This window comes from Anabrus simplex, chromosome 1 (assembly GCF_040414725.1).
Source record: "Anabrus simplex isolate iqAnaSimp1 chromosome 1, ASM4041472v1, whole genome shotgun sequence".
NCBI lineage: Eukaryota > Metazoa > Arthropoda > Insecta > Orthoptera > Tettigoniidae > Anabrus > Anabrus simplex.
In genome coordinates, this window is record NC_090265.1 from 1,033,848,419 (window position 1) to 1,033,869,013 (window position 20,595).

The 20,595-nt window shown below is 40.1% G+C and overlaps 1 protein-coding gene and 1 pseudogene across 1 annotated transcript in view; both read right to left on the bottom strand.

The window, feature by feature from the left end:
* LOC136857895 (uncharacterized) overlaps nt 1–20,595 on the bottom strand; it is a 135,366-nt gene that overhangs the window by 66,163 nt on the left and 48,608 nt on the right. The window contains exons 8-10 of the mRNA XM_068225197.1: nt 17,831–18,196; nt 12,078–12,152; nt 2,141–2,284 (exon numbers count right to left, since the gene is read on the bottom strand). Coding sequence (XP_068081298.1) covers nt 2,141–2,284; nt 12,078–12,152; nt 17,831–18,196 — 585 coding nt within the window. The remainder of the gene's footprint in view (nt 1–2,140; nt 2,285–12,077; nt 12,153–17,830; nt 18,197–20,595) is intronic.
* Nucleotides 2,895–3,012, bottom strand: LOC136859401 (5S ribosomal RNA; annotated as a pseudogene).

Genomic DNA, 20,595 nt, shown 5'->3' on the forward strand with positions numbered 1-20,595 from the left:
TGCGGAGGCGACGTGATGTCCGTTCGTTAAACACCTGTAGTCTTCCCGTACGGCGGTTTACGCGGGTGGCAATATTCTCTCTGCGATATTGAAGATCCACCTTTGATACTGTCGACCTCAGAAACCGGAATTCGCGTGTAATCTTCGCAATTCTTTGACGCATGCACCGTGCGCCGATGATCATCCCACGTTCAAAGCCGGTTAATTAATGACGTGTTGCCATCTTTACGGCACTGGTGTCTGTGACAGACTGCTCAGCTGCGCCGTAGCTAGCCGCAACGGCCAGGTGTCATACACGGCACATTTTCTAATGGGACACCCTTTCCCGTGTCTTTTGGCCACTCAGTGTATAAGAACTATGCATATGCTGGTTTAATCATCTAGTTTGTAGTGATAATCTTTTCATTGTTGCCATTAGGTAATTTAGATATCTTAAAATAATTTGCAGTAATTTAGATATCATTAATTTGTACTACATGAGTGTGTTCTGCGTTCAGGTAGTTACTGTGTTACCCAGATTTTGTTTCCTATTTGTTCTTGTGCATCCTACAGTACATCTTCAGACTTCGGTAACTTATTAAAATTTGTAGTACGAACTACCTTATACCGCTGATTAGGAACTTACTGCTCAACAATTCAATAGAAGTAGATGATGGCATTACCAAATCTATTATTTTGGAACAAACAACCGGGGTATTACAGGGAGACCCGTTAAGTCCATTATTATTCATCATTGCGACAGCAGACATAGTAGATTTGGTAAACCAGGAAAGCGTCAAACTATTAATGTACGCTGATGATACGGTCTTAACATCAACGTCAGAGAAGGAACTCCAGGAATCATTCAACCAAATAGTAGGCTGGATAAAGAAAAATGAGCTCAAACTGAATGTAGAAAAAACAGTGTCCATGACGTTTAGAAGAGGGGGACCTCATGGAATCTTCTATTATGAAGACCAAGAACTCAAGTCCGTAAAGCATTTTAAATACTTGGGTGTAATTTTTCAAACCCAAGGTAATGTTTTCACCCTCCATCTCATAGACCGTCTAAATGCATCTATGAAAGCAATATCTGACATTAAGCACCTGAGAAACTTGTCTTTAGAAACGGCCATAAAACTCTTTCATCTAAAAATCAGCCCTATAGCAACATATGGCTTGGAAAACATTTGGAAACATTTGAGTATGAAACAATTAGATAAAATCGAGAAGTTGAAGGCAATCTACTTGAAATGGGCTCTGTGCCTCTCCAAATATTCTCCTTCCCGGCTCGTGTATGAGCTATCCAGAGAGGGATTTTATGTGGAAGAGCTAAGGTTACAGTTGTTACTTCCAGCAACAACACCCTATATACATCTGCTTCGAGACCTACGATCGAAGAAGGCTGACATCTGGGAAGATTTCTACTCTACCGATGCCATGCTAAATCGCGAGTGGGTTCAAGGTAGATATGAACTGCGACACCTGCTGACAAGGTTCTCCGTTCATGGGTTCCATTATAAACTGTGTAATATAAAGCGTTATCATGAACCAGGTTTGAACTGTGTATGTTTAAGATGTGGTGCACACTGTACTAGGTACCATGTTTTAAATTGTAAACAGCGATCAGAATCACTGGTGAAATTTTGCAACGAAGACTAATGTTTTATATAGTAATTCTTTGCACATTGTGCGCGTTAAATAAATTATTAACATTTGTAAGGACAGGGCCAAACTATGCTGCACATGAAAATATTTTTCTAAGTAATTTTAAGAAATATTAAAAATGTATTCCTTCTTCTTTTATTTGATACGGTTTTCTGCATCACTTCAACAATTTTTATACTAACTATATTTCTCAGATTTTCTTCGACATTGATGTTTAAATTCCATAACATATATTCTAACTACCCTTTCCAGAAAATGTATTCATTTTTGCAAAATTATTCTTAAACACAGATTAAAATGGCAGCTGTATCATATCGACTAAGAGTAGAAATGAGACATTCGTTACGCACACAATTGTATACATTGGTAACTACTGAAATAAGATTATGTTTGTTGATAATTTCAACAATTTGGGATGTACGGTATTCAAGTATATAGCTTCCTTAACCCAGGGATCTCTTGTTCGTGAAGCAAAGAATAGGGATGATTATACCTCTGGCTGTGAGCTCGATGGTCTCCACCAGTTCGTGGGTAGTCGTCGGTAGTCCAATGTAGCAAGTCCACACGCCGAGGTCTAAACTGCTCACGCTATCCAGAGTTTTTGTGCAACGTCCGGGGTTGTAGTGCTTGCGATCACCTCCAGGAGGAATAATCATACAGTAAACGCTGTCCTCCTTGCTACAGTTCAGCACCACCTTCTCCCCAAGTTCGACGACGTGTGTATAAGTGGCTGCCTGGCGCATTCTTCTACTGTTCGATCCTGAAACATATCGAACACCATCAAGTTCACATCACTACTCTGAATACTGAACTCCAATCCTGTGGCTGCTTTTATACATCCGTTTTCTGTCGTGTGCCGTGACATGACAATAACAGAATGGTCAGCTATATAAAAACATGATTGTGTAGTTTGACGACGTCTATGTGCAAAATGAAGGCTTTGCTACAGCTTTTACATTTTTTAAAAAGTAAAAATTCTATTGTTCGGGGGGTCGACCTATAGAGATCTTTTGCCCCTACTTGCACCATATGATATGAACCTGCGTGTAATTGGAATCGCGGAACTGTAGAGTATTGAATGAGAGGAAAGGAACGTTAAGGACGACACAAACACCCAGTCCCCAGGCCAGGGATGTTATCATTTACAATTAAAAACCCCTGACCCGGCCAGGAATCGAACCCGGGGCCGTCGAGTGACAGGCGGATGCATTGGCCGCTGCACCACGGGGCCGGACAAAAGGGAGTTGAGCCAATGGCACGTGGTGTTCCAAGCGGTCACCCATCCAAGTACTGAACACAGCCAATGTTGCTTTACTGTGGTGATCGGACGAGAACCGGTGTATTCAACATGGTATGGTCGTTGGCTTGCTACAGCTTAGAAATACTACATTGTTTACACGGTAATCGGTAGACAAACACAGGGCATGCTGCTGCTGTACTATGGTCTGCTGACGAGAAGTTTCATGGATGCGCAGTAAGGGATGCGAGGGGTAAACATGGCTGCTGATCATGCGCAAATCTCACGTCACAAGGTTTGACAATAAACATCTGTTTTTTCCGCGGTGATTCTTGCGAACTGAGGTGCTGCTGTGAGGTTTCAAAGTGGTAGTGCAATTGTGTTTTTTTCTTACACATGGTTTGTAAGTTCTGCGTAATGAACAATTTAATAATATCCATCTGTTTCAGAGAGATTACGATTAATGTTTTCGCCTTAGTGTAGTATCTGTTACTCGTGCCACTATTTCTCGTCAGATGCAGGTATATGTCTTTTCACGAGAGTTTAACCCTGATATAAACATGGTATGTCTACGCCTCCGCCAAAGAAAGAGTTGTGATTCGCTGAGCGTGTAGCACCGACCTCCACCCCGTCAACGTCTCGTATTCGGACGTACAGGGCTGCGCATTGCATACGACAACAGTGCGAAGATCTAAACTTCTGAATAAACGACTAAACCTGGATTCTGTTCACTTAGTTTGTTGAACACTTTCACGATGCACTGCCTATGGTCACTTCTGAGCGGTTATCCCCTTTTGCGCTTCACTACACGCGATGGTCCTACCTCTTGCTCCATTTCTCTCACTATGAATACTGACACAGACTGCTGCTGCACTGACTACGCTGTACAGCTTAGGACTTTCCCTTGCTACGTAAAAACTTCCTCTATTGCACCACGATGTGTGCCTTCATTTCTCGTTATTTAATCACTATTTCATAATTTTTTTTTTTTTTTGCTAGGGGCTTTACGTCGCACCGACACAGATAGGTCTTATGGCGACGATGGGATGGGAAAGGCCTAGGAGTTGGAAGGAAGCGGCCGTGGCCTTAATTAAGGTACAGCCCCAGCATTTGCCTGGTGTGAAAATGGGAAACCACGGAAAATCATCTTCAGGGCTGCCGATAGTGGGATTCGAACCTACTATCTCCCGGATGCAAGCTCACAGCCGCGCGCCTCTACGCGCACGGCCAACTCGCCCGGTATTTCATAATTTTAAACATATACAGTATATATATACCGTTATATATGACAACCATATTTTAATTTGATTACGTACTCTTCCAAACTCTCTAAATGTAATAAACTAAAATAACAATTAATGCGACGTACTACTTTTCTTCGAGCTCGCATACAGTCGAGTGAGTGCGACGGTTGCTTCTCCAATCAACTACGTCCATATCCACATGCATAGGCTAGGTGCTCCGCCTATTTGTTTACATCAGGATTAAACTCTCGTGAAAAGCGGTATAGTACGTCTTCGCTGCAAGGTAGGCAACCCGTGCTGCAGGGATTATTTTGACCCACCCACCACAGAGGATTATGATTGATACCATTATATGCAAGGGTTCATGAGATACTTACCATTTACAAAGAGTGTTAGTCATTTGAATATTTCTATTTGTTCTTACCAAAACTAGTACACCATAAATAAAAAACTGCCATAAAATTGTCATATGTAATTTTAAAATTTGCAAACATTATAGGATTATAGGATTAAAAACAAGAACAATACATAGCTAAAGTAATCTTAAAATTTAATTCCTCTGACACACAAGTCACATTACAAAAAAAAAATTACGGTTAATATAACTAATATTACATTACAGTACTAATACATTCTAATTAAAATTAGTATAATAGTTAAAACAATTATTTTAACAGGATTTCCACTTGGAATGTAATACATTTAAAATATGGTTTACAACACTTATAATAGTTTATACTAGTTTTCGTTTTTAAAAAAATTTTCATAATCTATTAAATTATGTTCAGAAGTACAGTGTTACATGTCGATGAATGTAGATTCGGCCATACTAAAAATATCAACATAGGGATGAATATTATTGTGGAGTCTCATTGCTCTGTTAATTGGGGAGTTCTTGTGCATTTCAGTCTTAGCCTTTGATAGAAAGAAGATATTTCTAGGACGACTTAGTTTATGTGGCACATAAAATGTTATTGACTTCAATATGTTTGAGTCGTCAATTACAGAATTATTTTATACAGGAAAGTCAAATCATTGCAACTTCGTCTGTGGCGCAAGCTATTCACACCATGTTCCTTCAGTATACCTGAATAATTTATGAAGGTTGGGTAATTTACTGTGATTTTATAAGTCATGAATTTTAAAAACTTGTTTTGAGTACTCTCGATAAGACTGGTGTTTTTTGTGGTCATTGGGTTCCAAACAATTGAATCATACTCAAGTCTGGACCTTACAAATGAGTTAAACAAGGTTAATAGTGTCTTTGGACGAAATGATAATGAATTCCGTATAATGAAGCCTAACATTTTAAGATAATTTGTAATTTTTTGAATATGGTCGTTGAATCTTAAATCTTCACTGAATGTTATTTCTAAATCCATTTTTATCTTGACACGAGTTAATATGTCAGTATCTATTGCATAGTTATATTTAATCTTCTGTTTCTTACGAATAAATGCCATGGCTACACATTTACCTACATTAAACAATTAACTTATTCTGTTTGCTCCAGTCTACAAGAGAATCTAAATCGTTTTGAAGTAGTTGACAATCAGATACTGTTTTAATAGATTTGTATATTTTAATATCATCAGCAAAAATAAGAATTTCAGAAGATGTTATAGTTTCCGGCATGTCATTAACAAAGATTAGAAATAGCAAAGGCCTCAAGTTAGAACCTTGTGGAACTCCAGAATTCACATCAAATTTGGAAAATATATGACCTTTGTAACTTACAACCTGAGTTCTATCCTTTAAATATGATACCAATAAGTTTTGCAATGTAGTAGAAAATCCAAAAGAAGTAAATTTATTTATTAAGCAATCATGATTAACCTTGTCAAAAGTTTTTTGAAAATCCGTGTAAATTACATCAACCTAAGCATAATCATCTAAACTGGCGGATACATATTCAGTAAAGTTGCAAAGATTTGTTTCGGTGGATCTTCTCGCCATTAATCCATGTTGTCTCGGTGAGATACTATTTCTAACATGATCATACATTTGTTTGTACGATATAATTTCAAAAATTTTGGCTGGGGCACAAACAATAGTAACAGGTCTATAATTATTGAACAATTTGATATCTCCAGTTTTATATACAGGAGTAACCTTGGTATGTTTCTACAAGTCAGGGAATGTCTCTGTTTTTACAATTAGGTTGAAGAGAATGGTTAAAGGATATACTAACACTTCTCTACAAGCTTTCAAAATACACGGGGGAATATCATCAGGACCTACACACTGTTACGCAAATTGGCGCGAACGTTCCTCTAATAAAGGCCTAACGACTGGTATATGACTTGTCTGATTTGACTCCAGGACAAATTTCACTGCCTTACCTAGCTTCAGCCTTTCTGAAGAACTCATTCTGCATTGACAACGCTCGAGTTCATGGTCTGGAAATGGATAGTCTCGTGTCAAATTGAACCAAGGATGTAATGACACCGAACGAAAGCTGAAAACACACTCTTTCTTATGCCAATGAGAACCATGGATATTTGCACTCCTACGGAAGGATATAAAATACAGAGAGAATGTGATGACCATGCTAATGCATGTTGCCTTAAGATTCAGTGACGGAAGAAAATTTACTTTACAGCTTTCAGTGATATTACAAAATACATTTCGGTAATCCTAAGAATTATTTTATTTTTGGTCTATTTTATCAGTGAATATGAATATCCACAGCCTGTTCCCAGTCATTCAACCGGGTCAGAAATGGGGTGAATAAAGCCCTCATCTAGCGGCGAGAATAGGAATTGTGCCGGCTACCGAAGCCTGTCACACTCCTCTGGGACAATGATTAATTACTTTGTCCAGCACAAATCTCGCATGGAGTGACCGGGATTTGAACCACGGAACACAGCAGTGAGAGGCTGGCGCGCTGCCGCCTAAGCCACGCAGGTACTGTTTGATCAGTAACCACTTATATTTTTCTTTGCATTGATACAAGTACAATATCAATACTTAACTGTTACAATGACGTAAATATGGGCATTTTAATGCACATTACCTACTCAGAAGTGCTCCACCGCTTATGTTACCATATTACCAAGTTCTGTTGTATGTAAAAGGTAAGTAAATCCTTCTTCTACAACTACAGCCATGCAACGGGTTTATACTGTACGTAAATACTGTAGTTGTAGGAATGTGCAAAAAAATCAGTTTTTCTCGAAATCATTTTAATGTCACTCGGTTCTCTTCAACGTCTCTCTCTCAGACCAACCCTCCGAAAGGGTATGGTGGCATCACACACTAAGTCGCTGTATGACTTGTTTAAAGCGTCCCTGCCTTGGGCGACACTCATGCATATTCTGTCCGATCAAATTCTTCATTTGATTTATCCATCGTGTCCACTTGGTCGATGACCATCAATTTTTTTTCTCTACAACAAGTTTCTCCAACCCCTTTGGTTTTCTGGCTATGAGGCCAAAGTATCTGAGGTACTCATACCTCACACTGGTCAGCAGTCTCGCCTTGGTGTTAGGCTGTCACAGTATTGATTCACTGGTGTGACACGCTGTCCAGGGTGTTCGAAACCAGTCGTTTATAACACCACATTTCCATGGTGACAAGGCGGTGGAGATAGGGAAGATGAGTGTTTAGAGAAGCCTGATTTTGGTGTTAATGGCAATAGCGATGTCTTCGCATAGGGTAATTCCGGGAGAGTTGCCGCACTTTTTATGTCTTTTGTTATATCTCGGTATAATTACTTTAAAAAGTGTTGCAAATTCATCGAGCATAATTTGAAAACATGTACATTTGATAAGGGATGAACAAAATATTGGCAATTGAAAGTAAATGGGAGAAAGGAGTGAACAAAGGAATTGTTGCATCTGCGGCGTCTCTCCCTGGATCCCGGTATAGATGCCGACTTTGCTCGGGAGAGATGCCGCGAGTAAAATAATTAATGACAAAATCAAATTTAAGCCAGTTTCTTCAACTTTAATATAACCGAACACTAGAACGTACTACAAGACAATTATATCCACGTAATATAATCATTCAATGGAAAAAATCTATCTGATAATTTACAACATTAAAATCATATTTTAATTTCGATTTACTATAAATGTGCATGTGCAATGGATTCTTCACTGTGTTATATAAAACCCCACGGCACTTAACACCCTTGAAATGGCTCTGGCCTGCACAGCGACCGCTGCTCAGCCCGAAGGCCAACTATCAGGGAGAGACGCCGCACCCTCCTGTTTTCATACCTCAAGGCTATCATGGTCCAAAATTAGCTTACTCTCAACTACAGTTATGTTTCTGACGTCTACTGTACTAAAAACGTCTGATTTAAGCATTTGAAGCCAACTTAATATACAATAAATTAACACACGCAAAAACTTTGTCAGGAGGAAACATGTACTCGCCTCATGATATCGGCTATAATTGGCGTAATATACGAGCAAATTTCGTCACACTCGCAGACAGTAGTTTTTCCTTAGAAACTGAAAAACCACACATATTGCCATCTAGCTGTAACGATGGGAACCTTTAGCTACAGTGTATGTGGCATCTCTACCGGGGCGGCATCTGTCCCGGATTTACCTTATGAGGTTTTACCATTGAGCTCCTTGCTATCACAGTGCATATGAGGATTTCAGGTTCGCAATCTCCTGCATTGGTAAAGACTGATCCCAAGTATTCAAAGTGCTGACGATATTATATCCAGCCACTTTCATAGGGTTGTTGCTCTTGGCGCGGTTCAAGATCCCATTTAATGCAGAACCATCCAATTTGTAGCTGAATTGTTCAGTCTATAGAACCAGTAATTGCTCTAGCGTGCACATTTTTATTTAAGCCCCTGTGACTTTTAATTGATCTCTAAGAAGAATGAATCGCTTCAAACCGTTCAGTACAGAGCTGTGTCATACATTCTTCAGACTATTTTATTTGCACGAACGATCGAATAGACGATGTCCACATTCAGTAGTTCGCGACAGACAATAAACAACACAAGGGCCGTATTTACGCGTGGGCCATGGGCCATGGGCCATGGGCCGTGGCGGCAGCTATTGGGAGCGGCATTTTCTTTTTTAATCAAGATTATTTTTATTATGCCGTAAGTAAGAAATTTACACATTTAGTATTCACGCTTATGACACAAGCTCTTATTGAAGCTTTTTCAAAGAATGGTCTACTAATTAAATAACGTGATAACTTTGATGTCAGTTCAGATCATATTGACGCATCATGTACATCGCAGAATGTTCAGCCGAACGTTCATTTTCGTTATAGCGACGAAAAAAACATATATTCGTTCTTCGTTTTGTAAGGGAAGCTTAGAGGACTTTTCTCTTCTGTGCACTGAGAGTGAACCCTTACAATCGATAGACTAAGATGATGTGATCGATGCCTTCGTCCAATAGAAACTGCGAAGAAAACCTCTTCAGCAGTGACATAGTGATAAGCGAAACCAGCCACAGTTTTATTGACTTTCGAAGTTTTAATACTCTTACAATTTATATTGGTTATTAATGTAATTGTCTTCCTTTCGTTTATTTTCTCATATGCTGACAATTTCGTTGGGAGGACGCGGGGGAGAGCAGCATTAATTAATAGCTCGGGGCGGAAAAAGTGTTAAGAACCGCCCTGTGCCAATACTGTTGACCACTGAAGAACTCTGAAACAGGGATCTATTCTACAGGATGTAGAAAAAATTCCCTTCCAATAATCATAGACTGTGCGTGATAAAGGGGACCAACCATCCGTTATAATTTTCATTCAGAATCAATCAATCAATCAATCAATCAATCAATCAATACTGATCTGCGTTTAGGGCAGTCGCCCAGGTGGCAGATTCCCTATCTGTTGTTTTCCTAGCCTTTTCCTAAATAATTTCAAAGAAATCGGAAATTTATTGAACGTCCCCCTTGGTAAGTTATTCCAATCCCTAACTTCCCTTCCTATAAATGAATATTTGCCCCAGTTTGTCCTCTTGAATTCCAACTTTATCTTCATATTGTGATATTTCCTACTTTTATAAACGCCACTCAAACTTATTCGTCTACAAATGTCATTCCACGCCATCTCTCCGCTGACAGCTCGGAACATACCACTTAGTCGAGCAGCTCTTCTTCTTTCTCTCAATTCTTCCCAGCCCAAACTTTGCAACATTTTTGTAACACTACTCTTTTGTCAGAAATCACCCAGAACAAATCGAGCTACTTTTCTTTGGATTTTTTCCAGTTCTTGAATCAGGTAATCCTGGTGAGGGTCCCATACACTGGAACCATACTCTAGTTGGGGTCTTACCAGAGACTTATATGCCCTCTCCTTTACATCCTTACTACAACCCCTAAACACCCTCATAACTATGTGCAGAGATTTGTATCCTTTATTTACAATCCCATTTATGTGATTACCCCAAAGAAGATCTTTCCTTATATTAACACCCAGATACTTACAATGATCCCCAACAGGAACTTTCACCCCATCAACACAGTAATTAAAACTGAGAGGATTTTTCCTATTTGTGAAACTCACAACCTGACTTTTAGCCCCGTTTATCAACATACCATTGCCTGTTGTCCATCTCACAACATTTTCGAGGTCACGCTGCAGTTGCTCACAATCTTGTAACTTATTTATCACTCTATAGAGAATAACATCATCCGCAAAAAGCCTTACCTCCGACTCCACTTCATTACTCATATCATTTATATATATAAGAAAACATAAAGGTCCGATAGTACTGCTTTGAGGAATTCCCCTCTTAATTATTACAGGGTCAGATAAAGCTTCACCTACTCTAATTCTCTGAGATCTATTTTCTAGAAATATAGCAACCCATTCAGTCACTCTTTTGTCTAGTCCAATTGCACTCATTTTTGCCAGTAGTCTCCCAACATCCACCCTATCAAATGCTTTAGACAGGTCAATCGCGATACAGTCCATTTGACCACCAATTGGTGCCAGTTATGCAATGCCGCTTTAGACGAGGTCTGAGGCCCTAATGCCTCTAGAGGAGTCCCCGCGACGTCTTGAAATACAGTTATGTTGCGAAACTAATGTTTTCATCAAGATCCGTCAGAAACCAGAAGTCGAAGTGAAACACAGAAATTCGCTCACCGCCATCTTCATTCAATAAAACTGAACCAAGTAGAACGACCGCGGGGACTCCCACCTGATAACTTACGGTTGTAAAACTGTACTGCCTTACTTTCTCCAACTGAATCTGAACGAGACTTGGGAGTTAGAAAGTTTGTTCCTGTCCTGATTTCATGTAATTAGTGGACGAAATTTTTCCTATACTCTGTATAAAAATATCCTCAGCCTGTTTCCAGTCATACGACCGGGTCAGGAATGGAATGGCTGAAGCCTCCATCTAGCTGCAAGGATAGGAATTGTGCCGGCTGCCGTAGCCTGTCACACTTCTCTGGGGCAAGGATTAATGACTGACAGATAAAATGAAAAAAATATTTGGGAGTGTTGCTGAAATGAAACCGGAGTACACGGAGAAAAACCTGTCCCGCCTCTGTTTGGTCCAGCACAAATCTCACATGGAGAGAATGGGATTTGAACCACGGACTCCAGCGGTTAGAGGCGGCGCGCTGTATATACTCTGTATATCCGTAGAAATTATTATTACCATTTCAATCCATGTATTTTAAAATAGCATGTTATTAGCAAAATTGAAGGTCCTTATGCAAGTATGATTCTTCCACACATATTCCTTGAAAGGAATATTGATTACTTACCTTTGACGCCAACCCAAGCGACAGCTTTGGTACTGATGGAATGAGAGTTGTTGGACACAAGCGTCCACATTTGGTACCTATCAGTAGGATGCTGCAGAGCCTCGCCCTTGATTTTCACTCCACAATATCCTTTCTGGATTCCTTCACCCCAATAGCTGACGGGATTGTCCTTTGTAGAGTTCAGGTCTACCACATGACCACTGGGCAATACCACGCTGCAGCTTACCTGATCATCACGGCGGCCTTTCATCTGGAGGATTACTTCCTCGTTAGGCTCGACTAGGGCACTACCTGGGAATATTTCCGTCGAATCTGCACAAAAGATAATAAATACATACAGTACATAGCCTATATACATATACTAAAACACTCGTCAGCATTCATGTATATATAACCTATAAACATTGATGATATAATATATAAATTCGTGTGGCTATTACTAACCGAGTGCAGCCCTTGTAAGGCAGACCCTCCGATAAGGGTGGGCGGCATCTGCCATGTGTAGGTAACTGCGTGTTATTGTGGTGGAGGGTTGTGTTATGTGTGGTGTGTGAGTTGCAGGGATGTTGGGGACAGCACAAACAGAAAGCCCCCGGGCCACTGGAATTAACCAATGAAGGTTAAAATCCCCGACCCGGCCGGGAGTCGAACCCGGGACCCTCTGAACCGAAGGCCAGTACGCTGACCATTCAGCCAACGAGTCGGACATATTGATGATGATGATGACGATAACAATAATAATAATAATAATAATAATAATAATAATAATAATAATAATAATAATAATAATAATAGTGGTTCGTTGTGAGGATTGTCTGTTTGGGCATCCCTTTGTGGATAGGTAGAACACGCCCACGGAATTCCCTGCATGTCGTAAGAGGCGGGTGAAAGGGGACCCCAGGCGCTCGCAACTCGGAGTGTGGGTTGGTGACAACGGAACCTTAGCAGAATCCGTCATTGCTTCGACTCACTTCATATTTCCTATCTGATCTCCCATGGGCAATTCTCGTACCTTTCCAACCCCGACGGTATTAGCTTTGCGAGGCGTAGGGTGTCTATTAATGTTCATGCTCTTCGTGACCCTTGCCTTTCTTTTGCCGACACCTTCATTCTTCGAAGTATCGTACCGCTGCTACTTTCCTCTCCGGACAGATTAAGCAACACCACCTCGCAAGCCCATTTGATGTCCCCCGTGTAGCGATCTGATTGGCTAACTTCAGCAGCTGATAAAATGACAACCGCGCGAGCTATCGATTTTTTTTTCAAATTAGTTATCACTATGGCCAACCCTACATCGCTCGTATATCACATTATTTCCAACCATCCTGTATTTTAAAAAAAGAAATCAAATGTCTCTAGCTCGGCCATCTATAAGGTTACACCTTCTCTCTGACAGCTATCACTGAGTTTGTTCCATTGATTGTTTTCCTATGGTACGGACTGCTGAGTCGATATGAGCGCAACCATAACTGTTCTTACGATTATTATTTCCCATTAGTGCTGAAGGATACATTTCCTACGACTAATAGTTTCTTCGAGACCGTCTTACTTCCCGTTATTTCTAATTTGCTGCTACGTATTTCAACATAGGAATGAATGAAGTTCCAGTAAACGAGTGATTTCCTGGCAAGCAGTACAGGCCGGGTACAGCAACGCCAATGATGCGCGTCTTCAGTCATTCACATGCTAAATGAAGCGAATGTCTGGTAATGGTGTTGTACAGTATTCGGTGATAATGAATGGTTTTAACTTAAACCAATAATTTGTGACGGTTTACAGGAAAGGAGATATCTTCATGCAGCAAAATCTTCAGGAGAGCCAAAAATAATATTGAGGTTCGAGATTTCATAATTTCGGATTATTGCAGCAAATGCTTTCTTAACAACTAAAACACGGTTTTGGTTCATTGTTTATCTCTAGAGGCTGTTTACATCATTAAATCATTTTTTAAAATGTAAACTCAACTTTCTCAAAAAATTTATTTTTCTCCTTAGAGTTGATATGGAAATACCTTTTAGCTAACATTAAATACATGATTTTGTTCACTTTCTTTGTCTCTTTCCGGTAATACCAGTAACTCAGCTTTGACTACATGACGATAAGGTCCATTTCCTGTGACGCGTTACATTTATTAATGCACCAAATTTAAAAAAAAAAAAGTATTTAGCAATTCACTTCTTAATCTAACCCACGACCTCTCAAACGCCCAAAATCTCACGCGTGCAAATCGAGGCACAAGAGCTCGTGCAGTGTGCATCGGTTCCACTCGGCTCGGCTCGGACCAACGTTTCGTCTCTGGGCTACTCGGCTAAGCTCGGCTCAATTCGGCTCGGATTTGGAGCCCTAGGGAGCAAGTGAGGAAGAGGGAGACAGGGGGAGCGGGCGAGACAGGCGTGGGGAAGAGAGAGACAGCGCTAGTGCTCCAAATCGAGGAGTGGGGTCCGCACTCTTGGCAACCAAGCGAAGTCGTCTTTTGCACCGTGCACAGCGCATGCACCCTAAGAGCCCCTGATCTAACCTAAGAACTGCTGATTTTGTAGATCAATAATCAACTACCATTAATCCTTCAATATTGAGTTTTATTACACTCCTGTAGTTTTCACTTGTAGATCTATAATCAATTACCATTAATCCTTAAATACCGAGTATTCTTTTTCTTTCACCGCTTTTCCCACAACCTGATGGGGTCATGGGTTCGAACTCTGTCCCCCATGTATTCTTAGACCTGTTTTACTACCAGGTGCCGTTTCTGAAGCCAACCCTATGTGGAGGGTTGTATTCAGTACTGAGTGTTTGTGTGGCGGTCCATAGTGTGATATGTTGTGTTTGTACATGGAAAGAAGTGTACTGGGATAAACAGAAACACCCAGTCAGTCAGTACATTCACTGAAATATTTATATGAAGTTGTTGCAGAGCACCAGTTTTGTGATTAATTGAGGCGTTGACATGGGAAGGGTAATAAATTTTTAAATCGAAATTTAGCTTTTTCATGGAGAACGTAGTAAGCGCGTGCCTCTGGTGGAATTAGGTACAATGCCATTTGTTGAAAGTCAACTGCGTGTAAACCTTGTTTATAGCTATTAAAGTTTGCCATAGTGATACTCACGATAGCTAGAAGAGAGACGGTAGGTGTAACGAGACGGATGCGCAGTAGACTGCCGTGGTCGTGACGTCACTGGACCGTCGCTCGCATTGTTTGGCGCGTTAATGTCAGTCTATATACTCCTTGGTGCCGGTGATTTTATTCTAAGCAGTGAATTTCGGTGCAATGCTGTTCGTCTGCGGTTTGCACATTCTTTCTTTAATTAATTACCTTCAAGGCTTGCGAATGTTTTGAAAGTCATGAACTTGTGCATATCGTTCGTGAATGAAGTGAATTCCAGTGTATATGTCGTGTTTGTGTTATTAAAATGCCGTGCTGTACGGTGGCAGGCTGTACAAACCATCCCAGCCTTAATATACTTTTGTCAAATAGGGCTTCATGCTCTACTGGATATTCAATATTATTATTATTATTATTATTATTATTATTATTATTATTATTATTATTATTATTATTATTATTATTATTATTATTATTATTATTATTATTATTATTATTATTATTATTATTTCCTGTTTCGTTTCGGCCAACTAAGGACCACGTCATTTCAACTGTTTCCCTTGAGCTTTAATGTTGGTCCAGTATTCCTTCATTCGTATACGACCGAGCTCGATAGCTGCAGTCGCTTAAGTGCGGCCAGTATTCGGGAGATAGTACTTTCGAACCCCACTGTCGGCAGCCCTGAAAATGGTTTTCCGTGGTTTCCCATTTTCACACCAGGCAAATGCTGGGGCTGTGCCTTAATTAAGGCCACGGCCGCTTCCTTCCCACTCCTAGCCCTTCCCTGTCCCATCGTCGCCATAAGACCTATCTGTGTCGGTGCGACGTAAAGCAAATAACAAAAAAAAAACATTCGTATACGGTGTTGCTCCTTTCGCTCTTTCGTCCATGCTTTCCAGTTTTCATCTTTGGCTTTGGTTGGAAACTCTGATGTTCTTGGAGTTTTTTTCTTAAGTGGGACACGCTCCTGGATATCTTGAAATGAGATCCCAATCTCCTGCAGATCTTTCTGTACCTCACTGAACCATGCCCCCTTTGCCTTTTTCTCTTGGAGGAAAGTGAAAATGCGGTTGGTTAACCGTGTTGAATTCATTCGGGCCATGTGTCCATAAAAAGTAATCCTCCTTTATCGCATCACATCTGTTAGTTTCTCCACATGCGAGTACAACTCTTGGTTGTGCCGTCTCCTAAACTCGCCGTTGTCTTTGACTGGACCTAAGATTTTTCTCAAAATCTTTCTCTCTTGCCCTCCAATTTCTCCATCATGCCTTTTTTGTTCATGGCGAGACATTCCGCTGCATATAGAGCCTCTGTCCGGATGACAGTGCAATAGTGTTTGATTTTTGCATTCAGAGATATAGATCTTTTGTTATAGATAGTTTTAGTCAGACGGTAAGCCATCTCCATTTTATTCATGCGTGAAGCAAAGGCTTCTTTTTCGGACATGTTAGGTTCTATCCATTCACCAAGATACTTAAATTTTTCAACTCGCTTGACTTTTCCGTGAGTCCCTTCTAGCTCACTTGGCGCCAGTTTGATGTTTGTAATGAATTTCGTTTTCTCAAAGGAGATTTGTTAGCAATAAAAAGCACTAATGTTAGTACAGTACTTACTATTTTCAGGAAAAGTAACAACATGCAGGGTTTAATCTTGTGTAATTTATTTAGACTTTGAAAAGCCACAGCCTGTTTCGGTTAATATTATTTCTTGATTGTTAAGCTCTGGTTTATTTAATCTGTACGTTTATAGAATTGGGAACCGTAAATACCAACATTTCCGGTATAATGTAACATTTAAAAATGATGTTTAAACATATTAGCAAAAGGTCTCACTATTCTGGATTTCAAAGTACTGTATAGGCTATCTGCAATATTTACGAAAACATACAAACGAAATAATAAAAATAATAGTTCTATGCAATATCTTATTGGTTTTCATGAGAAATTATTTTATTACAACATAAACGAAATTGTGATAAGGAACATAAGCGGGGTGCTCGGCACGCTGATTTGCAGTAAGATGCAGCGCCTGGCAGACGGTCCACGGCCCGCTGACGTCACACGCTCATGGCCGGCTGCGCGTGACACCTACCGTCTCTTTTTATCTGCCGTGGTGATACTTCAGTTGTCAGATTGCCTCCGAAAATATATTCCGTTCAAAATGGTAAGTGATTATTGCCGGCGTCTTGACATGACGTTCATACTTCTTTGCTTTCAAAAATAGGTACTACGTATGACCAACAATGGTTAAAGAAGAAGATGCGGAAACAATCAGAAAGGTTAACCATTTTCGACCATTTCATGTAATCATGATTACGCCTGGGTATGTTCGGGACTTCGCCATAGAAAGCAAGAAATATGTAAATACTCAACGCCTTAATATTAGCACTGTGAGCTGGATAAGGATTTCAAGAGCCGAACTTCCATCAGTCAAGACAAGGCAAGCATTCAGCGAGTTAGAACCGTGGAAGGAGCACAATATCCTCAAAAGAGGACGGTCCTATCACGCTATCAACAACACGTAGACCTTACAACCACTTGGAAGGAGATTAACCATCAGCGAACCGCAAAAAGGACTTCTTGAATGAAAAATATCATTTGTTTTATCGTGAAAATTCCGCTTGAAACAAGCACGTCATCTGATAAATTGATTACACAGTGATTTTTCACAACATATTTTATCGCACAATTTGTGGCTGGATCATAAATAGCATAAATGTGTGTGTTAAATTGATAAATTGATTACTCCTTGACTTTACATGATTTATTTTCAGTAACATCTGCTTCAGAATTTTGGAAAGACTATTTTTTCTTTTCCTGTAAAATTCACATTTTATTACTTACTACCTTTCCCATATGAACGCCTCAAATTATTACTAATAATAACCTGTAATATCCAGGGTGATAGTTGCCCTTGATTCCGTATCATAAATGCCTGCAACACCAGCACATGTCCACTCGCCGCCATCTTGGATGCTCACAGGGTCAATGAGGATACCACACTCGCCGTCCTGCAAACCTTTACCATAGTATCGGAACCGCTGCTCTACTGGTGAGCTAGAATTGTCGTTTAAGGTCACACTGATGCCACTGGGATGTCCAAAGCGACAATAGCTGAGACTACTTCTCACGAGCGTAGAGTAATCTACAGCAGACTCGGAGAAACTGCCATCTGGTATTGACTGACAGCGCAGGATAGCATGGCCCCCAACAGAGGCGTTCACCGTTTTATACACGGATATCATTTTGGTAGCTGTAACAGATGGTAAAACTCAGTTAGTACAAGTGTGTCTGTCAATCAAGGATCATGGAAGAAATACATCCGTCGTGACGGGTTAGCTTTAGTAAGTGCAACAGTAATGTCGTCTAACGGAGATTAGTGGCAACAGAAGAGACAAAGCACACTACATCTAGCGACAATAGGCAGTCACTGTAATGTTATTTTAGATAAGTTTTAGGAGCTTGGTATACGAGCCCTTCACAATCGCGTATGAAGACCATAGGATAAATGAAATAATCTGGTACAGATAGAGTACCTCCGCAGCCTAAGTCAAGTAGTTGTCAGTTTGCATTCGGGAGATAGTGGATTCTAATCCCACTGTCGCCAGCCATAAAGGTGGTTTTCCATGGTTTTTTATTTTAACACCAAGAAAATGTTATTGAACATGTAAGAGATTCGCCAAAGTTAAATGTATTTTGTGTACTAAGTTCTATCAGAGTGTATGGTCCATTCTTTGTTATCGAGAATACTATAACTGGAATTAATTATCTTGATATGTTTTTCAACAGGATGGTACACCTTCACATTTCCCTCGGTCACCCATCAAGTGGACTGGACGTGGTGGAACTATAGCTTGGCCGCAACGATCACCCGATCTGGCGCTCTTGAATTTATGCGTGTGTGGTTACGTCACAGACTAAGTGTTTCTTCCACCTTTTCCTGCAAGTCTAAATGAACTACGAGTTCGGATAAAAGAAGCAGTAGAAACCATTAACCGTAGAATTTGAGACGAAATCATTTACAGATTATATATATGCCAAGTTACAAAAGTATAGGAAACTTGAAGTTTTTCTTAATGTTTTGCACCATTCCTCAGTTAAATCCGATATGATACATTCTTCACAATACAAGTATCTTTTTTGCATAACTCATTTAGTGAGTCCCTGAATCTATTAATAGAGTCCGCGTGGTAAAAATGGATGAGTATACACGATCGAAAATTTGTGACTTTTGCTATGTGCAGTTTATAGGTAGAAATAGAGCATATTTTTGGAAATAATTGGAAATTTGTGAAAAATGCAATAATCGCAAATATCTTCGTTATTGTTCGTACGGTAAAAATGCATAAAAAATAGTTCGGAAAATGTTTTTCGATACAGCTAATGTTAACAAATATAACCTAGTGCACACCGTAGCTATTCCTGAACCTAGATACCGAGTTTTGATACATTCTGTTTAGCCGTTTCCCTGTTCTGTCGATACAAACAGGCAGGCAGACATAGACAAAAATTTAACTGAGCGTATTTTTGACTTCAGTATACCTAATCCGAGATAAGTACGAAGTACGAGACAAAAATTTGAAGTGTACAGACAAAATCATAACCTCTTTTCTTTTAATTTGCTTTACGTCATACCGACACAGAGCGTTCTGATGGCGACGATGGGATAGGAATGGGCTAGGAATTGGAAGTAAGTGGCCGTAGCCTTAATTAAGGTACACGCAGATTCTCACCATCATCCTGCCCAGAAACATGGTATCCTTACTACTCTGACTAAAAGGGCCAGAAGGATTTGTGAAGTGTCAGCTCTACAAGATGAAATTAATACCTTGAGAACCACCATTGAGAGCAACGGTTACAGCAGAGCTTTGATCTCAACGGTTCTGAAATCGACGCATAATCGGACGTCTGTTAAGGAAAAAGATGTAAAAGAAACTGCTTACCTACCTTACATACATAACACGACGGATCGTATTGCTAAAATCTTACGTAGGTACCATGTACGAACTGTTTTTGGAAGATCAATTAAGATTAGGCAACTCCTGCGACCAACTAAGGATAGTTTGCCTAAATTGCAACCACCTGGTATCTACAGAGTTCCTTGTATTTGTGGCAAGGTTTATATTGGTCAGACTTCTAGAACGGTATGTACTCGCATCAAAGAACATACCAGATGTATCAGACTCAACCAACCTGATAAATCAGCTGTTGCTGATCATGCCTTAACACCTGGTCATGATGTCTTGTTCCAAAAAGTGGATGTTCTTGCCCGTATAAAGCAATATCGCCCAAGAATGATCAGGGAGGCGGTTGAAATACGTAAACACCCAGATAATTTCAACCACAATACAGGCTACAACCTCAGTTTATTTATTTCGTATGGCGTAAAGAGGGTACAGAGAAGGACAAAGGATCAATTGAAGGTAATATAACTTATAATTTAATGTCCAGAGAATTTAGCTAATTCACTGCCTCTTCACTTGCCGCATGAAGTTCGTGGTGCCCGCCCTGGAAGCTCCGAAGTGGGCACATAATTACAACATGGTGCACTGTCTAAGCCACGTCACCGCAGTCGCAATGAGGGCTGGAAATTTTTCCCCACTTGTGGAACCAGAAACTGTATCTTCCAAGACCGGTCCGCACTCTGTTCAA